Consider the following 22,930-nt stretch of genomic DNA (forward strand, 5'->3'; position numbering starts at 1 on the left):
ATTTAATAACTGACTAGGTGTTAGTATTAAAGAAGCGGGCGGACTTTTTAAAATTGTTTATTCTTTAAAATATTTCTGACAATATCGTGCATCAGTCGATTGAAACTTTTTATAAATATTTATTTCGTAAAAGTGACGGGAGTTTCGTGCTTTTCGATAGAACCGATCGTGCAAGGGTGCACTTTTACCAATAATTTCATTTAGTCGGGTATAACTGTTCGATTCTTTCGGTGAACTGTTGCGTGCGATGAGTGTGGGTGCGAAAGCGTCGTCCTCGAATCAAAACACGTACGTCTAAGTGACGCAATTTCATCCGAGAGGAACAAAGATTCATCTTATTGTCAAATATTCTCTTCTGTATTTTAGAATCACGATCGATGTGTCGCCAATGTAAAAAAAGTGACCAAAAATGTTCGGCGTCTGTAAGGAGCATTGCTAACTGTTGGAGAAACCGTTTGGCGCGTTTTAGAGTCGAATACCGTTTTGACGAAAATCATTCGTATGTCGGACAAAAGTGCCGGGCTTCGCGGTCGCTCGAGGCACGGATGAAAAAATTACAAAAGAGAAGTAGCGTCACGTTTCTATCTCTTTCTTTTTTTTCTCTCCAGTTAAAAAAAGGGCAAATAAAAGCAATAAAAAATATACGTATGTACATATTTTCAGGGTAAAAAGAAACATCTCCGAGTCAGCAACGTCGATGGAATTGGGTAACGTTCGTTCAGAATCATACGAGTCGTGCATTTGTTCCCGTCGGGACAGCTACAGGCATCTTTCAGGCTTCTCGTCGGTTTTTTATCTCTCACTCTCTCTTTCTCTCTCTTTCTCGCGCGATATTAGCAATTCCAACTGGTCCAGTTTTTGCCCCTCGGTTCGATACGCAAGAAGCTTTTCGGTTGTTGGCTCGAATTTTACAACTCGGCCACGTAACCTTCGATAACGATCCCTGGCGCGATCTCAGCGGTGGTGACACTCTCGGAGACGTTTCTTCGTCCACCGCTGGCCCGATCCTCTCCCCAGGCACCCTCTTTCCCGTACTTCTCGGACATCCTCACCATCTCGTTGGGACTCCACTCGGGGGAGTCTCTGCGGCTTCCTCCGCTTCTGTAAACGACGTTCGACTCGCTACGGTACCCAGAACCTGGCAGTGGTGACGGAGAATAGCTGTCGTAGACAGGAGTGCGCTTCATCGATGCTCGCTGATGGCTAGTCTTCCTCAGCATCCCCTGTTCAGAAATAGTACAAGAAACATGTGAGATACGAATTGTTGTATCTAGGATAAATGCATAAACGTGTGTATATTAGCTGCAATTCAACTTGGAAAACGGCCATCTTGGATCATAATATAAAATAAATATAACAGATCTTTTAAATGTACTGTACAAATATCAGAAATTTCTATAAAAACAATTGTATAGTTCCATATCATCGAAAAGTGATCGAAAAGAATGCTGAGAAGGAACCTGGGTTTTCTCAAAATTCTTTTCGAACATTTTTTGAGAAATAGAACTGTACAATTCTTTTTATACAAATTTCTGATATTTATTAAGTATATTTAAGATATCTACTGTATTTTTTTCTACCCTCGTGGCGTTAAAATAGAAATTTAGATAGAATATTGTGATCCAAGATGGCCGCCGTCTTCCAGGCGAGTTGTAGAATATTGTGATCCAAGATGGCCGCCGAAAGACACCACGTGACATCTTCCAGGGCGAGTTACAGCTAATATGAGATTCGTAGTCTGGTAATATCAGTAAAAAAATTCCTGAAATTTGTTCTCACCTGAAAGTTGAAAGGTGGGTCGTCGTCCTCGTGGCCCTCGTTGTTTCTTCGACCTATCATCTGCATTTCCTGAATCGGATTTATACTGAAGCGAAAGAAAAACACGAAAGTAGAACAGTAGAGTTTAATAATCAGGTTGGTGCGTATGAAAAGTGATGCTCGATGAAAAAGTTGTACGCTTTAAGGAGCAACAATTTTATAAGCGTCAACCTGACCGCGAATTTACGTATGCATGATCGAACCGATTAGCGGTGTTCCTATTAACTCTGTCCTCGAACTCCCAATCGTTGCTGCCGGTGTTCACGTTGCTTTTACTTCGACTGTCCGAGCTATAGTTGTCGGCGCTACGTATCGGGGGTGGTTGTGTCTGATTGAACGGAATGGGTGGAGGCGGTGCGTGTTTTCTAGAGCGTATCGACCCGGTGCTATCGTAATCATTCTGAAAAGACAGACGATCATATAGGAGAGAACGCGAAAAATACTAACAAGAGGAGTGCAAGGCTTCAGGATCACCGATTTACTTAAAACTTCGCAAGAAGGGTAGATTTTGCTCCCCTGTCGATGAAGGCACACGATCACATAGACCACTATTCAATAATTGTTTAGATCAATCCTTAAATTCTTACAAAAATCATTCCGTTAATTCGACGAATCTTTATTGTTTCCAGACACGATTATCTAAAAAATTATTGAGTAGTGGTCCACATAATCGTCTATCTTCAGCAACAGGGTAGAAAAATCCACCCCTCTTGCAAAGTTTCAACTTAATTGACGAAGGTGTTGCACTCTTCTTGTGAGTAACGATGGAAACAAAAAGGATTGGAGAAGAAATGGGCACGTCGAACTTACTGAGCGAGGATTATGAGCGTTAGCAGATGGTACAGGACTACGGTTGCTCGAATGATGTTGAAATCCGGTGTTACCCATTCTGCTTCGGGACGTGTCTTCTGGTGGGCATCGGACCGAGATATTCGGGTCTCTGGAAAACGGAGTGTCGATCAGACTCTTTCCCTCGGCGCCTGAATGCGCCACTCGATGTGGCGAGTTCGTCGTTTGAACCTCGACGTCTGAAAAATGCAGAGCAATCCGATTGGAGAGTGAGTTCTCTCCGGGGAACAGAACAGTCGCCACTCGGTTCAGGCAATCGAGACTTTCTCGTTTTTTTTCTCTCGACGCCCGACTATGCGTCTCCTAAGGACCCAGTCTGGTACTTTTCGTCCAAAATAGCAATCTTTTGCGTTTGGTCTATGCCTTTATCCTGTAAATTGCTATTACAGAGTTTTATAGAATCTTTATCAACACTTCCATTACGCGTAGGAGCTTATTTGCGATGAAATAAGAATTGTTAATTTATGTACGTATCTCTTATACATTCCTGTCCGGAATTTAACGGTATTCGTACAATAGACATTTTTAAAAAGTGCTCGACGAGCCCAAAGTACCGGTGGGCAATAAACTGCATCGTTTTCACACCTGGCAAACAGGTGTTAACTATCGTGCCTCGGGTCAAAAGTAATTAACGTTCGTCCGTAGTCAAGATTCCAACTCCGGAGTACAAGTTTTTACAATTGTGCGCAGTTTTCTCTGCAAATTCAGTGTACAAAAAAGTCAAAAACAACGATAGTAGTGAAAAATGAAGCTAGTTTATAGGTGTGATCGTTATACGTATGGATGGAAGATTCAAAAATCTACAAAGCTGGCAATGATGCTGTAGAAAAAAAAGAAATTTGAAAAAAGAAGAATAGGCGAAGGCTGTTGGAAAATGAAAAAAGAAATTTTGGGCCACGTATCTTTATAAAATGCCTGGAACAAGTCTGGAACTCAATTTCAAGCAGAACCCAAAAGATTACAAAAATTCAAGGATCACGGCGGCAGATTTAACAATAAAAGACAATGTTATACGTAAAGTGGACCTCCGTTTCAAGATACTTTTAAAGTACCAGACTGGTCCTGGAAGAGGAACGCGATTCAACGAAACTAATATTGCAGTTAACCGGGCGAACGAAGCTCCGATGAAAACGTATCGAGTCGGAGGAGTCATACAGGACATGGAAATGCTATCGTTCAACGTATCCTTTGTTTCGTTTTGTTAGCATTTTCTTGTCCGCCATTTTGGTAAATCGAGAGCAAAAAGATAGGGCGAGCGATAGTTGAGAATGTACGAAAAATGTATAAAAAAGGGGGTTGCTTCGAGAATGTTGGCACCGATGCGTCCTGGATGAAACATAATGTGATAGGCACCTCTGGTACGAGTGTTCCTGATGGCCCAAGGCACCGTTTGTCTCCGTAATGGCGCGTCCCAGGCCTCGTGCTCGTCGTCAGACGCCGATGACGACGCGGATCTGCGAGAACGTATTTCTCAGTTGACGCCAGAAGTCTCCGAAAGAGTTCTTAAGCGACTCTTACTTCGATAGAGACGGCACACAACGGAGAACGGAAAACAACGGAACAAAACGCTCGACACGATAAAAAATACAACACAAGAAGCGCATGAGACAAAACCAAGCAACCGAGAGATTCGTGTTTTTTTATTTTTTACGAACAAATTACCGCGACAAATTACCAAATGACGTCTACGCACGGCACGATGAGCTCAATGAAGGATGATATCTACTGTTCAGGGGTACGAATATTTAACTAGAAACGATCACTCTCGTTTAAGCCCTTCTATCAAAAACAAGAAACATCGTGGAACAACGCGAAGTCAACTTACCCAAGACCTTTCATTCCGCTAGTGCTCTTCAGGTTGGAAAATGGTAACTCGAGATAAAAGTTGAAAGGTAACTTGTGCACTTGGGGTGGTCGCGCGTCGCCTAGGAAATCGAGCTTCGAAACATTTTTGTTGACTTTGTCTAGGGATGCTTGCTCACTCGTCGCATCCAGACTTGCTACTATCGCTTGATTGAACAGATGCACCTGTTAAAAGAGTTCTCCTTTTCAGCGAGGCGTGTCTCAATGCGGTTGGACTACTTAATTGGAAGAGGATCCACTCACTTGCTGCGAGAACTGCACGAGGTCTTGATAGCGGGCTGCACGGTAGCGTAGGAGGACTTGGAACATGCTCTTCGACCTCCATTTGCTGCTGTAGAACTTCATCATGTCCATCGTCTCCGGATCCATCTGACTCTTCCCCATCAGAGGCCCCATTTCCTTCCTCACCGTGTGACCCCTGTACGCTGTTCATGAAATCATCTGTCATAGAATTGTCAGGACACGGTCGAACGAAAGACAGAAAAAGAATAGCTTTTGGAACTACCCAGACTCGTCAAAAATCAAATCTCCGTTCTCTGATCGCGCCTCGACGGCCCTACCTTTCTGTATCATTATCGCCGCCTCGTCCTCCGACATATCCACCGTGTCCTTCTTCTTTATAGACGCTTTCTTCACTGAAACAATACCCGTTAAATTCCCCGTAATGGAACAAAATACGAGCCTCTCGAAAAAAGATGAAAACCGACGCGAAAAATAGGAATCGGCTCGCACCCCAGGGTCGATCGATCTACCTACCGATATCCTTCTTCACCGTCGTCGTGATCTTCGACGCCATGTTTTTCCGTGCTAGAAACGCTCTCATCATACACTGAACCTTCACGATCTTTTTCACCTGCGTCTCGTACAACCTCGACAAATATTCTTCGTTATAATATTTAAGGAAGACCTTAGTCTTCCCGATCATCCAACCCTCCATTTTCAATCTGATTAACAACAAACGGCAGTTGTCCTTGGTGATCTCGACGTTCTCGTCGAAGTCGAACGCCAGGAACTGGTACCTAGGAAAAGTCGCGAGAATCAAGGCTAATTATTATCGAATTACAGGCAAATCACCTTCGAAGGAATTCTTGGAAAGATATTCTGCAAGGGTAGCCGCGTTGCCTGGCTTTGGCAGTGTCCAGAATGGCCAGAGCTCTGATCTGCTGTCTGACGACGTCCCGATAGAAGCCTCGAGGCGCCCCTTCGAGATCTGATCTCAAACACCTGACGAAATGGATCCCTCCGCTTCCACCGCCAGTTGAAAAATTCTTCAGGATCTCGAGGCTGGTGGATTTAAAGGTAGCTGCACACGTTCTCATCTTCCTTGTCTGGGAGTATTGTCCTCTGGATGCAGTGTTAAACTTCTGTTTACAAAAACAACAAATGCTAACTTTGGAAGGCAATTGCCACCAATTGGCAAATTGTAAAAGAAACTTAAGCAAGCCTCACCCTTGGTTTAGACGTCTCTTGCATCAACGCGCCCCATTTCCCTTTGCTGGTCTTCTTCTCCGCGATTTTGGGATGGTCCACGACTATAGTCAAGTTTCCAGACTTGGTCAGCTTGTTGGTGAACATTTCCTTCATGGTTTCTAGGCTCGATTGCCTGAGGGTCTCGACCATTTCCGGCGGGACAAAGTCCCGGTTCTTCTCGGCGATCTCGCTAGCGTCGTAGACCAGCTTCCCCGTGTAATGAGCGACGGTAAATTCGTGAGAGCTCACCGGTTTCACGTAAAGATTGTCCGACTGTTGCTGTATCTTCGTCAGAACGTACTGATAATCCATGGCGTGTTTCGAAGCGTCGTCTATTATGCTGAACAGTCCTCTGCTCTTGCTCAGCAGCTGATCAATCGCGTCCTTGTTGTCGTAAAAGTGTAAACGTTGCACCGGTATATCCTCCTCTTCTTGTTCTTGCTACGAAAGAGGATCGTTCGTAACCTGCGTACCTATGGAATTCGTTTCTCGAGACTCACCATCTCCCATGCGAATATCCTCTGGTTGTAATAGCACTGCATCTGTTCGTTCATGGTGTTCGCTATCAGCTGCTCGAGCCGGTTCACCGCGAAGCACTCGAATCCGAAAAGATCCATCACGTTGATGGCGTACTTGTCGCCGCTGAAAGGCAGACGCATCTTAATTAAGCGGCTCGCGAATCCTCGATTCCGCTTCGAAACTCACAATAAAGCACGCGTAACCGTAAACTTATGATTGATAGTGTTCACTATCCAGTCGACCAGCCGCTGGTAGATCGTGTTCGCCAGCACGTCTCTTGCCTCCTTCGCCTCCTCCAAGCTGTGCTTCCTCCGTACAACGCTCCCTTTGACAATCACGCAGTAATTCACCAGGGCCCAGACAAACTTCTTCTCGTCCAGATTCAGAAGTTTCGCCGCTGAGAACGTTAGCAATTTCGTAAACAAAACGTCTTCAGGGTTTATCAGAGCTATGGAACTTCCAATGACGATTCAAAATAGATACAAGGTAGGTTCAATTTGATTCGAGATACACCAGGATACACAAAAATATGAATTATTTTTTGTAGGCCTAGAAAGTCTTCCTACCTCTGTTGGCCGCCTCGTTGTTGTCCATGTCAGCTTCTCCGTTGTTGCCCTCGACGAATCGGATCTCGCCCAGCGTGAGGATCGCGGCCAACACCTTCCAGATGGTCTCGCAATACTCCTCCATCTCCAGGACCCGTAGATTTTCCATCAGCTCCTCGAACTTGACCACGTTTCCCCGCGGATCGTTCCTGACTTTGAACGATCGTTTCCGTTCCGTTCCTTTGTCGCTGATCCTCAGATACCTCATCCTTCTGCCCGGCGGCAGATCGTACTGCTTCAATTTGCTCGTCGAGTCGAGGCCGTCGTAGAAGTAGTAGAACACGTGAAAATTCGATTGATTTCTGTCGGGAACGCATTACGGTGACTACCGCGTCCAATCGATAAACGCGCGATTAAAGCGAGCCGCCGCTCGTAACGCGATTCTGAAATCTAATTTGCAAGCAAATTGCTGGTTTCTAGTCGCGCGGAACGATTGTCAGGCATTAGATAACGCAACGGTACGAGCAACGGATTCTTAATGCGATCTTAACCTGTCGCGGGTAGAAACGCGCCATTTTTCCAGCTGATACAACCAGAATATACCGCCGGAAGCCTTCCCGGACGATCCGTACGTGGTCTGGATTTCCAGGATGCATCTGGTCGAGTTAGGATTCAGCGGCGTGGCTGCGTTGCTGAACGCGTGGACCACCTTGATGGCACGGAACAATCTCGCCCCGGTGTCCTGCAAACTCTGAAATCCAACGACTCGTGGAATATTCTACTTGCCCTGTGTTTTCATTGTAACGATTAATTACTTTTCCCAGGTACATGAGATGTCGAACGAGATGCATCATGTTCGTGGTCTTCCCCGAGTTGCTTTCGCCAGCTAGGAGGATGTGTTGAGGTTCCTCGTTGTGCAACACGTCCTGATAAGCGCTGTCCGCCACGGAGTATATGTGAGGCGCGTTGTCCGATCGCGATTTGCATTGATACTTCGTGTGAAACTGCAAGGGACATTAGTTTTATTTTTGCAATACCGATCGTTAGAGATACTCACGTCACATCCGTAAATGTCCTGCTGTTCGTTGGGATTTAAGACTAATAGTATGTCGCCAACGAAGCTGTGATAGTATCCTTGGCGCAGTCTTTCGTGAAGCTCGTCCAAAATGGTGTCCTCGGTCAACGTCTCCAGCGCCGCCACGTCCTCCATGAACATGGGCTCCAGGGGATCGGTTTGATGAACCTCGAGAAAAGCAAAGAAGTTACGTGTGTTTAATCTAGGAGTTGCAACGGAGTTAGTTTGAAACGTTACCTTTAAGAAATTCTTTCGAACTATCACTTCCGCTCGCCTGTCCTGTTTACCTTTCGGGCAGGCGTCCATCATTAGCACCTTGATCTCCTTAGCCAGCTAAAACCCATCGTTATCAGTGCTTTCACGCTTTCGTAATCTTCTACAAACGTTGTATTACCAAGAATTCGTTGTCGGGCAGTTCCGATAAAAAAGGGTGCTCGAAGATTTCCGCCATGAACGGTCTGTTCTCCGGATTCTTCTCCAGGCACCTGAAACCAAAGCAATCGGTTAGTAAATTTTCTACGAATATTCTTTAAACCTGTACTGATTGTAAATATATGTTTTAGAATGTATCGGACGAACGTACTCAGCGATGAAGTCGTTGAAGGTTTGCGTCCAGTTGGAGGGCCTGTACAAATTAGGGGGAGGATTGCGAACGATTTGAAAGAGCGCCCTGGTGGGGTGCATGTCTTGAAAGGGTGGTTTCCCGTCAGCCAGCTCGATGGCGGTGATTCCAATCGCCCAGACGTCCGCTCGACTTCCGTAGCCGCTGTCGGAAGCGTTCCCTTTGCTAATGGCGACTTCCGGCGCCATCCAGCATGGCGATCCCACGCAGGTGTACCGTTTACCCATCTCGCCTTGTATCATCCTCGATAGCCCGAAGTCGACCAGCTTCACTTCCCCCTCTTTGGTCAGCAGGATGTTACTGCCGCGTATGTCGCGGTGGATCACGTTGTTCTCGTGCAGATGGATCACTGCCTGAGGAACATGGCCACTCCGTTATTATTAGACTGCGGATCTTCATGGAAATTCAGATTTTTATTGATAGAACTAACGAAATAGGAGCATTCTTATATTTCTGTAGTCTTCGGAGGGGTAAAGTTACCTATAAACGCATAAATATCCGCAGTGCAACCTCGTCGGTTGAAATTTCTTGTCGCCGACCGAAAGAGGATCGAGGAAGATTCTTTCTTCTTCGCGCGTTTCCCCGCGATTTCGCCCGTGCAGTAGAGACACCGGGTGCCTCGTTCTTTGCGAGCATTTATTTCGCGTGTAATTTGCCGGCATTAAACGTCAACGTGGTCTGATTTACCGCGCGAGCAACCGTGGACGAATCGCTACTGGGTCCATGGAACACGTACCAACGCGAACAAGAAGGACTCCGGGGGAGAAGAAGAAGGGGTTGCGTGTATTTTACGAGAAGGGACGGGTGGAACGGGCGAAGAAAGAGAAGAAGACCGAGGCGGGACAGGAACGGAGAACGCAAGAAGCATCGTGCGTGCGCGTGGTATACTCGAAAAGCGGACTCGCGCAATGATTTAGCGACAAACTGCTCGACGCGTAAATTTCAGCGAGGACGAAGCTCGTCGCTGGTTCTTACGGATCGGCTTGGGAACGAATCGAAGACGGCACGAAACCGTGGAGGTGAATGGCGCTCGTAATGTTCGACGTTAACTCGTTTGCGTCCGTTCGAAAGCATAAGATATACACTCTCGTCGCCAAATTGTTTCCTATTAAATCCTCCCAAGCCACGGTAGACTGTTAGTTTTTTTCCTTCGATGTAATTACCGTTTACGAAAGAAATAGTAATGTTGCAAATGGGTCAGAGGATCTATACGATCTCCGCGATCTACGCTCGTAACGTAATAGGTTAGATCGTAGGAAAAGTCGATTCGCGATTTATCGATGGATCTTTGAAAGTAAATTCGAAGTGCGAGTAATACGAGGCGTGTGGAACGAAATGGTTGTGAAACTCGTAAAAGGGGACCAACGGGACCAATTTTCATGGGGGCACGAGGCTGGAATGGGACTTCCTGGATTTAAACAGGTCTAAAACCTCGATTAAGCTGATGTTCCTTTATATCTGGGCTGTTGTTTCGAATGATAGTCTGGTGCAGGGAATTTCGGCGAAGTTGGTGGGCTCATTCCGGCCAAATCCACTCACCTCACCTCCTCGTGGGGCCCCTGGGACCCTGTATTAGATACAGGGTGCGAAAGAGTGAGTGGTAGGAGTCAACAGAAGATTTGAAGGTGAACGTCCTTATATGCAACTTTGTTTAGAGTCATATATTGAATTTGGGGCAGTTAGTGGGTCAGTTAGATGCTTGAAGCAACATTCACTGTTGGATTTTCGTGTAATTCAATGTAATTTTTGATTATAAGTTCTAATAAACTCAACTGACCCTTGGATTCTACTTGCAACAAAGTTTTGGTTATGTAAACGTCCTTATATGCAACTTTACTTGGAGTCATATACTGAATTTGGGGCACCTACTATTACTTGGAGCAAAGGTTTGGTCATATAATTAAAATATGTGACATTTTGTACAATATAAATTTAGTCTCCTGATATTGTTAGTGTTATCAGTTTGATATTTCTCGACACGAGTATATTTATAAAAATGAACTTTGTTGCAGGGAAACGTGTCGAAACCAGCGTGGAATTGCAGAGAATTTTCCCCGATCGTAGAATGCCCGGATCGATCCGCCAGGCGTTGCGTTAAATTGTACGGCGGTTCGCTTTCGTTCTATACAATTTGTCGTGCGCGGTTTCTCGTACGATAAATCATAGCGTGTACGGGCCCTAAAACGGGGTTGGTCCGAGTGCCATTTATCTCGCAACCGGAGGCCTTGAGCGACGTTAAATCGCGAACCTTCGAAACCCGAGGCGGTAAGGCGAAGCCTAGGGTATGCTGTAAAAATACGTCTAAGGTCGTCAGCATCTGGTGAAACCGTACTAAGCATAAACAGATTAGCGAGATCGTCGATAAATGCAATAAAAAAGCATCGACCGCGGAGTAAACCGCTAGGCACGGAATACGGATTTAACAGTGACGCGTATCGAGCGTCTACCGTTGGATGCCATTTGACAGTTACATCGATCCGATCTCCCCCGTCGCGCGTCGATTGAAAGTCGATAGGTTGATAGGTGTTGCAAGTACCATGTACAGTCGACGGTAGAAAGTAATCCACGGATCGTCGATCGAGGGATCAGGTTCGCGGGATTCCCACGCCACGGGTAGATAATTAGCAGAATCCATTTTATCGATTTTACGGCGGCCCCTCTCGGCGTTTTTGTCCGCGAAGAACGGAAGCTGCACCGCGCACGATTCGAACCGGAAACGCTCGTTCTACCCTCGGCGATCAGGTTCGCGGCGCTTGACGCGCAAATGACACCCGTCGTCCGTGGATTTTTTCTTTAATTGTTTGCTTCTGTTCCCGTCTCCATTACGCGGTTTGTTTCACGACGACATTACGGTAAATTATATTCAGCGGGTATGGGGAACGGAATTATGGAACATTATCTCATTGTAAACCGAGCGAATCGTTTCCCTCGGCGAAATTATACACGACGACGGGAAACGTTCGCTCAAACAATTCGCTCTTCGTTTTCGTTCTCTTTCTGTTCGCCCGGGGGAGGCGAGCGTTGCGCGCGCTCGCGGTTTTGCCCGCGACTGTAACGCGGGGCTTCTCTTGGAAGCGAAGAAACGCAGGTACGCGTCGGAGGAGAACGGGACGGAAGTCTTTGCGCTCTTGATCCTCCGGGTGAACGCAGAAGAGAGAACCGCGGAGAAGGGCGAACGGAGCGGGCAGCCTTTCATTTGCGAGCAGGTTAATTAGCGAGCCATCTCGCCTGTCTTATTTGTAATTTATACGCCGTAGAATGCTGCCCCATTGACGCGCGATCCTTCGACTTCTACGATTTTTCGCGCACGATCGGCAAAATGTCGGCCACGTTGCCCCCCCTCCCTCACCGATCGAGAACTCTTTTCGTCGAGCTTGCGTAATACTTTGCATCGCATTTGCTCTTTTATGGTCCCCCGTTTCACGCCAAGACCCCCACTTTCAAGCTTAACATTTTACAAACAAATATTAACTCTGCGTTAACAAATCGTCGATGATAAATTATCTATAGTTGTGAATATTCGGAGTATCTCAATGAGAAATTGTGGATAGCCGGTTACCCAGTTTTTAAAGTGAGTTAGAACTTCCCCTGCAATTAGCAGATCCGGTCAGACAACGATGCTCAACGAGGGATAAGTGATTTTATTTATTCTCTAATAATAATGCTAATAATTGCCACGTTAAATCGCGCGTGAGCCTCGTCAGAGCGTTTCTTACTGCGCACGTACACGACCCATACATAGTCGGATTAATTAACGACTAGGATCCGACTGCATTAGCTCGATGTCTGAACCCGTAATCTAAGCTTAATCGATTTTAATTTAATATATAGTTCGTGTTTTCTCAAGCACCTGCCATATTAATTGCATGCTCTCCTTATTGCAACGAACATTAGTGTGCTCCTCGTCGGCGAACCGCGAGCCCTCCATTTTGTATTTCATCGAGGATACTCCGGAGGTATAATTTTTCTCATAAAAATCAAAATTACTCGAAATTTTGCCCATGTTCGACGCTTATAGCGTTGTTTTGTAAGTTAAACAGTTTCATTGTACCAATTTTAGGTACACGTCGTAAACACGTTTAAATTCAATCTTCGGTACGAAGTCGAAGTACGAAAAGGGAAGATCAAGAGACCGCCGCCTCTGATTTTGATCCAAGAAACGGAGGTATCTAATTTTCGAAAATTTACCTTGATCACTTCCTTCAGGATATAACCTATATGTTCCTCGCGCAGTTTCTTGTCCATGGATACGAGGCCTCGCACGAGGTCCATCACGGGTCCTCCATCGCAAAGCTGTAAATCACAAAATGAAGACGATTACATGTTCGTTCTTCGCCGGAGTAAGTGGCTTCTATATTACAAGCATATTGCAGTAGTTCAGGAAAGCAATCTTCGATTTGCATCGCCGCTTCGTACGTCGCGGATAGTTGTACGCGAAATTGCGGAAGCAATTTAGATTGACTATTCCGGGACGGGATTTCATTTTCCACCGTGATTTTATGTAATTGTTCGCTTTGTCCTATTCCTGGCGTATCTCTACTCTACAGAAGCTTTGGATAAAGGAAACAGAGGAGTCTGCGATCATAATTACTGCCTCTCGGGTTCCTACGGTGGACTTCCGGCGACTTAGGTTCCGTCTTAATATTGTTTTCGATCATTTTTCAAGAAATAGTATCATACAACTATTTTTACCGTAATTTCTGGTATTTGTTAAGTGTTTTCAAGAGATTTGGTGTGTTTGTTTTTACCCTCGTGGCGTTAAAATTGAAATTTAGATAGAATATTGTGATCCAAGATGGCCGCCGTCTTCCAGGCGAGTTGAAGAATATTGTAATTCAAGATGGCCGTCGATAATTACCACGTGTTTTACAATCTTATTATTAGACTACAAATGTAATGGGAAATTTTACTTCTCAAAACACAAATGTAAGAAATACTTAACGTAACAGGTTATAGAAATGAACATAAGTGAAAGTGAGACAGAAAATTAAATTACAGAAACATTTCTGGCCATACATTACATTTTCAGTAATGAATTTTTTTTCTCGAAACTGAGTAGAATTTCGGGGGTATGTCTGTTGACCAAAAATGCTTGCAATTGACCCCTGCAACTAAAAATAATTTTTTCAAGACGATTCGAAAGTCTTTTTTTTCATCCAAAATTTTCAGCACTCGAATTTTTTTCTCGAAAATGAATAGGATTTCGAGGGTATATCTAATGACAAAAAATGATTGTAATTGAGCCCCGCATCCAAAAATAATTTTTTCAGAATGATTTGAAATTTTTAAGTTTCGCTGCACCTATCCTCCATCGATTTATCTTAAAAATTCAATTTTTAATTTCTAATAAATTACTTTGAAGCTCCACGAAATTGTCGTTTAATATCTCTTTGTAAGTATCCATGACGTCCACTTCATAAATAAATTTCAATGAAGTACGCTCACTACTTAGTAAATAAATAATCGTACGATTTCAATCAGTTTGTGAATTCATTTTAGGTTTCGTGATCGATGGATGTGGATGGAAGCACACTCGAGCTGTAAGCGGATTGGACGAGCACGCGATGCACGGCAGTTGGATGCATTCTCGTCGCAGCACGAAAAGTTCGCCTACTGCAGGCCGTGTACGTGCCCGTAAAATTCGTTCGCGATACGATATGAAATACCATCGGCCATAAATCTTTGCCACATTGTCGTTGCGTGTCGTTCCTCTTTTCCAACTCGCTCCCAGCCCCGTCCTTTCTCCTGGTCGAGCATCCGCGAACGTTTACCGAGCTTTTTACCGCGGCTGATTGACTCGCAAAACCGTTGTTATTTCCTTCGATGCTTGTACCCGGCCACCTATTTCACATCTGTTTTTTGCACGCGTTCACCATCTTCGCTCGTACAGTTGCGCCGCGAGCGTCTATAATCTTCGGGAAACGAACGATCCGGCGCGTAACTTTCCTTCAAACGTTTCCTTCGTTTCCAGATTGTTTATTAGAATCCAACATTTAATACTCGCACGTCTCCCGGCGTCCCCGTCGGTTGGATCAACCCTTTATGGTCTTCACGAGTCACATTTTTGTTTCTGAATTTTTGGCGAGGGAACATTTAACGATACATCAATATCTCGAGTAGTAAATTGTGAAGTAACAATTGATGCCCGTGGTATTGTGGTTTATGGACGACGGTGCCTCCATATTTTACTCCAGTAGACAGACTTAATGATTTTTAAACGGATAGGTCGTAAAGGACCCGACCTGCTCGATCGCCAGACTCTTATTTCCGAAGCCATTTGTAGATTGTTTATTCAACACCCTTCGCTAGTGTTGAACTACTTCACAGAGCAGCCTCTGTAATCAAGCCGTCCGCTAATCAGACACGTCCAGTAATTAGTTACTCGACTGGTTCTGCAGTTTCCAGCGTGGATTCTTTACTTTCTCACAGTGCATTCATTCTTCTCAGAAATCACGCGTAATACGTTTTCGATTTAAAAAATTTTAAGTAGAGACCAGTATCTTTGAACACTTGTAATTTCTTTTAATTTCTATGGTTTCAGGGGAAGCTTGAAGAGCTCCAGCCAGGCGACTCAGGGGTTGAAACGCACCCCATGCATTAAATTGTGTTTGGGCGACCGTCGAAGGTCGTACGTGCGCGCGTACGCGTTAAATCGAATATCGACGCTTTGGTTAAGATAAGTAATAAGATTTCGTGCGCACCGCGGAGGTCCACCCGTAAATTAGGGTCGCGACGTGCCGGGGCTCACCTGCGTACACGAACGAGTTTAATGATTGTTTAATGGCCGCGCGTGTCGTAAATTATCCGTGTATTCGACCGTCTCAAATGCTTGAAATTGCCTCCAGGTCCTGGCATGGTTACGTACAGCAACTCTTCCCTCGACGCTGCCTTCCTTTTTCTCTTTTTTTCCTTCTTTCTCCTCGTCCTCCCCCACCCCCGTTCTCCTCCAGCTTCACCCTTCATGTTCCGTGTCTGTTCTCGGTCTCCGGGCTTTTCTTTTTTCCTCGGGAGAATTACGATGTTAAAGGAGTTACGGATATACCGTCGACGTCGATAGGCGTCCCGACGCGGTATTCGATATAAATAACGAGGACGACCGTCGCGACGATAAAGTTCGCGATCCAAGAATGCATCCAAAGGAGCGTCAAAGTGGTTCTAATAAGCTCCAACGATGAACAAGTTTTATTTGAATCATGAGTTTCTAAGCTCTCACCTCCATGACGAACCATATTTGATCGTACTCCGTCTTCTTTCCAGATCTTCTGCGATAAATCCCGTAAAACTCTGGCAAATTCGGATGGGTGGCCAGGTCACGGAGGACCTTGTACTCCTCGATGATCAACGACTGCGACTCCGGAGTCAGTTTCTGCACCTTCACCGCGACCTTCTTGTTCCCTGAAAAGGAAACAGTGATAAACAGCGGGTTCTAAATTTGTTAGCACTAATTGCATTTTTTAAACGCACCGGCCTGCTGGTCGATGGCCTCGTAGACGTCTCCGCAGACGCCAGAGCCTATGCACTCTCTGAGAAGATATCGTTTTCCAGGATCTTGGACGCTGTCGAGCCTCTGGAGGGTGGTTCTTCGATCCCGATCATCGTACTCGTCCTCGTCACCCCTGCTTCTGCTTCGTCTGTCGTGCTCCCTTCCGCCTCTCTTGCCGTATCCGTAGTCGTTCATTCTCAGGATCACCTGAACGCCGAACAGAGTCGTTCCAAGAAACTATAAATTTCGTAAAAGCGTTTTAGAGATAGAACGAAATTTAAGAGGAATAATTGTAGAGCATGTGTCGATTTCCAATTATTTGACATCGAGTGAAATAATCCAATTGATATCGAGGGTCCTCGTAAGGGTCGAAAGCGATTTTCCAACCGAACGAGTTCCCATGAGAAGGACTCGGGATCGAGGAATAAACGGTTCCGATCGAGTCGCCGCGCGGAGCGAAAAAACCTGGAATTTCGGGTGGAAGACGCGCGACAAAAAGTTCATTAATTTCGTTCTCGTTTCCGAGCCTGGAGTGCTCGTCGATGCAGCGGGACACGAAGGCACGAAGAGGTCGTCGCGCAACCTCTTCACGCTCACGGGGAACGCAGGGTCCGCGCCTCTTTCCATCTGTTCGACCGACGACGAGAAGGTCGAGAATGACTCTTCGAAGAGGACGCTCTACCGGATTTTTTTACGAGAGGCCAGGTTCGGCCGGTCGAGGGCTTCACGGCGCATCGGCACAAAGGTGAGCGCTAATTATATTCTTTCTCGAGTGCCGCGTGAACGAGTGGTAATCGCTAATTAGTAGCTCGCTTTCAGAATGCTTCGACGAGGGAAGCCTAAAGCCGCGGAAAGATATCGTGTGGTCGACTCGAGATCGACTCGTGCACCCACCCTCCTCCTCGTTGGGTGCACCGTAATCCGGCCGTGGAACTGTTTTCCCCAACATTTTCCGCGCCTAGAAACATCCTCTGTACGGTGCAACGCGTATGTACGGTTGCATCGACGCCGGCACGGGGTCAGCAAGCCCGCGACGGAACTTGCGGGATTTCTATGGACTTCAATTTCTAAGCTGCAGCGAGGCAGCCATCTCGGGATTCGAGACCGAGGGAACAATCGTTTGTCGACGATCTAAATAGTTCGGGTCTCCATCAGCGTTCTCGACGTCTACAATTACCGTTTTTTACGGCTTCGTCTGAACACCTGGGTGGCTCGTCAGGCCCCGTTCTTGGGTCCTTAACACGTCGCGTATGCAATCCTACTTGTATTCGTACGCTGCGATGGTGATTTGTAAATGGAAAGTATCTTGTTTCTTATACAAGTAATGCCCAATTACATATAATAACGGGAGCAAGTGGTGTTCTCAAACAGTCAGCCATTTTAGTTGTTTGACTTCGGTGGTCGACAAGTTTTTGTTTCTAATTTATTCAAATAAGCTCGATTCATAAGAAACAAGCTTTTTCTAGGGAATCGTCATTGTAGTGCATGGATACAAGTGGAAGTAACTATGACGTCTTCATTTTCTTATCTTGTATTTCTTTATCCAGCGACACTTGTGTGTTTAGGCTTCTAAAATTGCTAATTTCACCTATTTAGAACGTTATAAATCCCTCCAAAATTAATAATTAGCATCTAAGTAACAGAACTTCTACGTTGAAATGAACATGTTACTATTTAATATCTATGTTACCTCCATTGATTTTACTGAAAAAAACTATTTTGCAGGTGAAATGGAGCAATTGGTATCTAACTGATAGAACATCTAGCTGGAACGAATGCATTAATATCTAAGTTACTTCCATTCTGGTATAATATGCATGATTAATATAGAGCAAACTATTTTGCAGGTGAAATGAAGCCGATACATGTCCGGACCGGTCAATTTGGAGTAGTTCTCCCGTCCCCGAAAATGAAGAGAATCTTTTAGCGCGCGTCTGGCAGCTTTTCTTCTGTTGTTCATGCCTCCGGGGAACTTGTAGGGCTGCGGAAACGTTGCAGGGTACTACATATCCCATTTATCGGATCCCACGGATTGCGTAAGGGTATTTAATGGGTTACGCGAGTTCGCGGGTAACGGGTGGCTCGCTCAGCCGCTTTGCGTTTCGCGGTCCCGTCTTCGTAGACGATGGAGGACCTCCTCGTTTCTTTTCCCGCCGTTTATCGCGCGAGGGGGGCAGTTGATAAGCTTCATCGACGCGACGGTGCTCAGCAATATCCACCGTTATTGGATCATTAGCCGTCGGTGCGTAATCCTTCGGGCGATCGTATCGATCAGCAAGCAACATTCGTCGAGCGTTCCTGGGCCCGCTTTCGCGCGAGGTTTCCGCAAAATCTCGCAGGTCTGCGAAAAAGGAAAGAGGGGCGAGAAATGAGAGGATCCGCGTCGTTAGCCAATTCATTTATTCCCGGTGGGTCGGCGCTCGTCCGGCATAATCCGTCGATTTGTCGGCGCGACGTGTCCCGTGTAATGCTGCTTCCTGCCGCTTCTTGCCGCTTGTAATCGAAGAAGGAAAGGGAAAGGGAGAAAGGGCGAACGAGAGAAGAGGAGGGCGACGCGTCGGTGACTATATGTGAACGAACGTACGCAAGAAACCCGGGTTGATCCACGACGTACGCACGGTGGCTCTGTTCTCCTCAGTTTTCTCAGTCGTCTCGCGACCCCCTACCCCCTTCGCGTCTCTGTTCCTTTTCCTCGTTGCAGTCGTGCAGGTTTATCGGTACGACAGGGCGTTAAATTATTGATGCCCGACCGCGCGTCGCGGGAAGAAAGAGAGACGGGTCCCCGTGATTTCAGAAAAAGCTTTCCGTGCCACTCGGTCCATCGGTTCTTTCTCCTTCCAGTCTTTGTGCAGCGAACCACGCTCTTTAAAAGGGAAGATGCGTAGGGGGGGGAGGAGGGGGAGTGAGAGGGAGAAAGGGGGGGACGTAACGCCCGTTGTGGGAAAGTTTCGCGGCTCGAAAAATCGGTCCTCCTCGTTCCTGAGGGCCTATTCCCTGCGCGCCTCCCTTCGCTCCCGATAAGACTAAGCGAAGCGAAACGAAAGAGGGGCGGGCTCAGGGAAGCTGTGGGAAAGTTGATATTCGTTGGCCGCGTTCGGTCCCCCGCTACAGCCGGAATGTTAGCACCGCGAATCCCTGGGAAGACTGCGCGCAACGGTAGTGGCGGTGGACGGAGGTGGAAGAGGAGGAAATAAAAAGAGGCGCGTAGGCCCCGAAAACGATCGGCAGCCGACCGGTTCGGCCCGTTTGAAAAGGGTTCGACACTCCTTTCGCCCCGGAAAGTACGGTAAACTCGGTGACAAGTGGCCTTCGGTTGGTCGTTTCCGTGAAAAACCGCTAATCGAATTGGCCGCCATCTTCCGTTAAAAAGTGGTACCAAGTTCCGTTTCTTGCGCCCCCCTATATCTCTTTCTCGAACCTTTTACAGATTCGAGGATCGATCCATTCGGCAGATAACGTTCCCTCGGATTCCGTGGCGGAGGTGTCGGTGTTCTCGCGATCGAAAAATCGGCTCGTACGTCGCCTGGTCGTACGTTATTTCCGTCAGGGGGTTAATCGATACCGGGAATCTCGCCGCTGTGTTCTTCTTCCCCGAAGCTCATGCAACATTTAACTTTTCGCTATATTCTTCCCCTCCCCCCCCCCCTTCCTCTTCGAGCGTCTCTCTTTCCGTACCACAATGTAATCTTCTGTTTTTCTCTGTCCAGGGATCCTCGTTCACGTTGGAAATACCGATACGTCGCGCGTCCGTCTTCGTCGTTCTTGCCGCGGCCCGAAGTTGGCTCGAGACGACACCTGCCTGGATTTACCTCCGATGGACGCTCGCCTCCGTTCCCTCTGTATTTACGGGTTTCTCTCTTTTTACCCGGGCAAAACATCCTGAAACACATGTTCCGGCACCTCCGAGACGCGCACCGTGGAACGTAAAGCACCGTACATACACCACCTCTTCCCTCTCGTCGTTCTTTTTCCCCTCTTCGTCGCACTCTCTGTTAAAACTCGTCGATCGTAATCATCGTAAGATGCAGGAATTCTTCTAAATAAGATTTTCCACACGTATCGCGTGAATTAATCGCGAGCACCGCGGTCGTAGGCGGATGTAGACGCGGCAGAGGGCTCGTATAAGATCTAGGCGACGGACGAAACGAAGGGGTTTTGCGGAAGGTGCAAAACACTTACCCGTAAGGGACAAGTAACGGGTTCTTGGGTGCTCTTAGGTTGGCTCGCGATGAAACTCACCTCTAATTAAAACGTCTGGCAGGTTGTGCAGGCCCTGCGGCGTCCACCCTCGCAGTGTTCGCAATGCTCGTGTGCCGGAGTAAGAGCCGAGCTCTACGACGCTCGTGTAGGGCGGTGTAGTCACGATTGCGTCGAGGGGGTGCCACTGGGGTGGGGTGCTTGGCTTCCATGATCCAATAACGCCGACTTAATGAACTAACTGCTAACTCGCAAGCCTGTTAGCTCATTGATTTCGTCCCCGAGATCGTCGTCCAGCCCCAACACACCCTCTCTTTGTCTTCGCGGATCTATCTTCTCCCCTTCATCGCAGTTTCTCGCTTTTCTGGATACTTGTCCCCGAATTATATATTTTTAAACCGGTCCAAAGTTCCCCCAATGGCTCGTTGCAATTTCGAGGAGTTATAGCCGAACGTATTGGACGTGTCGCGAATCATGATCTAACGGAAATAATTATTGTTCAGGTTGGAGAGTAGCTGTAAAAAGCGTCGCGTCGTGCTCCCGCTTCTAATCTCGTTGGACGGATCGATGCGCCTTGAAAAAGATCTCTCGAGGGTCGCGCGATAAATTAATGCGCTTTATCGCGGCTTCTTCAGGGTCGTCCTGGCTGGCGTAGTTGTCAAAGGGAGCCGCGGTTAATGCGAATACGCGTCGTACCGCGACCCCGCGCCGCCATCCTCTTTTTTTCAACGCGGTTTCCTCGGAGTTTCGCCTTCGACACCGCTCGAAACGGCCTCGGAGCTTCTCATCTTGAAATTTCTCTTATGAGACGATTTCTTTCTAAATTAAGAATACTCAGAACACAGAAATTCGGTGATTAATTATTTGTTAAGCAAAAGACTAGTGTATAGGGGTAGGTTTCATAAATCAACAAGAGTCACTGTCTTTTACCGCAACTTAAAAAATATGTTTATTAAAACGAGTAATTGATTTAGGTATTGCACGTTGATAGTACACTGAGGTGGTTAATTATTTGTAAAAGAAAGGACTAGTGTATAGGGGTAGGTTTCATAAATCAACGAGAGTTACTGTCTTTTTCCATAACTTATAAAATATGTTTATTAAAACGAGTAATTGATTTAGGTATTGCACGTTGATAGTACATCGAGGTGGTTAATTATTTGTAAAACAAAGGACTAATAAGGGTAGGTTCCGTAAATCAACAAGAATTACTCTCTTTTTCCATAACTTATAAAATATGTTTATTGAAACAAGTAATTGAGTCAGGTTACTTTGCACCTTGATATTACATAATATTTTCTTCTTCGTTGCTAAACAAGGGCTTCTTTCTGAGGAAATATCATCCCCTGAGCTTTCCCTTTGATCTCAAGAAGTATCAACAACCTCTTGATTTTTTGAAGTTCCTTTTTAGACTTGAAGCTTGTTTCAGTGGGAGGGATTTAGCAACCAGAGTTCCAATTTACCTTTCTAGAGTAAAATTATAAGTTTCAGGGTTCTAAAATCATTACTAAATGGTCATTAATAGACACCCAGATGTTTGTGCACTTATGAGGAATTTTAGTTCTCAAGAAAACTACAGAATGCACTTAATATGCAAAAATATAAGAAATACTTAAAGTAAGAAACTAATTATTCAGTGATCGAGACAGTCTTCTACAAAGTTTCTAATTTATTAATTCTATTAATAGAAACGTTTGCTTAAAGATCCGCAATCTAGTTATTATTTATGTATTTTGGTATTTCTGATCAATTAGTTCGCTGAATGATGAAGGAAGGTAAATAAGTAATAGTTCATCAAATAGTAATATTTCACAGAATACTATTTAGAATAATAGTACACCAAGTAATAGTATTGAAAATAAGAGGTTTATTTTCTGTGTAAATAACTGGAACCATTAAAATCTGAATGTCTCATTTTCCGTTCACTATTTTCTATATTTTATCCGAGTGCAAGCAGTAAATAGTATTCTCTCATGATTCAAACATTTAATCAAATAGTATTTGTGCAAATATTTCAATGTTTACTATATTTTATATCAAATTATTTCAAATTTTCCTCAGCCTTGCACTGTACAGCTTATCGAACAATTATCCAGAGCTTCCATTAACGAGTAACGTACTTCCCCTTTTACTTCCTGGAGGATAAAAAATATTCCTGGACGTCTTCGTCTTCCTATTTAAAGATAAATTAAAATACGTGCATTTCTGTTCTCAGGTTCATCGATGGACGAAGAAGTTGTTTAAAATCGCCGGTGGCAGCGCTTTGGATTATCCTGTAGGGGTTGACGTCGCGGGAAATGCACCGACCCGCGCGAAATACGATTATAAAAGTCTTCGTCCGATTTCGGAGCTAATCTAGACTCGAATACCCAATTTACCGTCTGCGATTTCCAGGGGCTTTCAGCTAGTCGATCCGGGCCAGCGAAGCGTGTAACGTGAAACGCGTTTCGACGGTAGAGATAATTATTCCGTTTGTTATCGGATGTTAT

At 45.7% G+C, this 22,930-nt stretch overlaps 1 protein-coding gene across 10 annotated transcripts; it reads right to left on the reverse strand.

Moving 5' to 3' along the window:
* Positions 1–41: 41 nt before the first annotated feature.
* On the reverse strand, positions 42–20,619 carry Ninac (STKc_myosinIII_N_like and MYSc_Myo21 domain-containing protein ninaC). 10 transcript variants are annotated; one of them, XM_076779600.1, is made up of 24 exons: positions 20,484–20,619; positions 16,226–16,481; positions 15,975–16,156; positions 12,950–13,054; positions 8,723–9,114; positions 8,534–8,624; positions 8,377–8,472; positions 8,122–8,307; positions 7,880–8,068; positions 7,616–7,815; positions 7,086–7,426; positions 6,706–6,916; positions 6,501–6,642; positions 5,980–6,441; positions 5,605–5,894; positions 5,287–5,549; positions 5,091–5,165; positions 4,774–4,955; positions 4,493–4,695; positions 4,021–4,121; positions 2,629–2,846; positions 2,022–2,218; positions 1,780–1,864; positions 42–1,223 (listed from the first exon to the last, which is right to left on the reverse strand). In XM_076779600.1, the coding sequence occupies exons 2-24, from the start codon at positions 16,437–16,439 to the stop codon at positions 909–911; spliced, it is 4,740 nt and encodes a 1,579-aa protein (XP_076635715.1). In that variant the 5' UTR covers positions 16,440–16,481; positions 20,484–20,619; the 3' UTR covers positions 42–908. The 10 variants fall into 10 exon arrangements, 7 of the variants coding, with proteins under 7 accessions (XP_076635715.1, XP_076635714.1, XP_076635716.1 ...); XM_076779599.1 differs by having other exon boundaries at positions 16,226–16,451; positions 20,484–20,606; XM_076779601.1 differs by lacking the exon at positions 5,091–5,165 and having other exon boundaries at positions 16,226–16,451; positions 20,484–20,606.
* Positions 20,620–22,930: the final 2,311 nt, after the last annotated feature.

This window comes from Colletes latitarsis, chromosome 12 (assembly GCF_051014445.1).
Source record: "Colletes latitarsis isolate SP2378_abdomen chromosome 12, iyColLati1, whole genome shotgun sequence".
Lineage (NCBI taxonomy): Eukaryota > Metazoa > Arthropoda > Insecta > Hymenoptera > Colletidae > Colletes > Colletes latitarsis.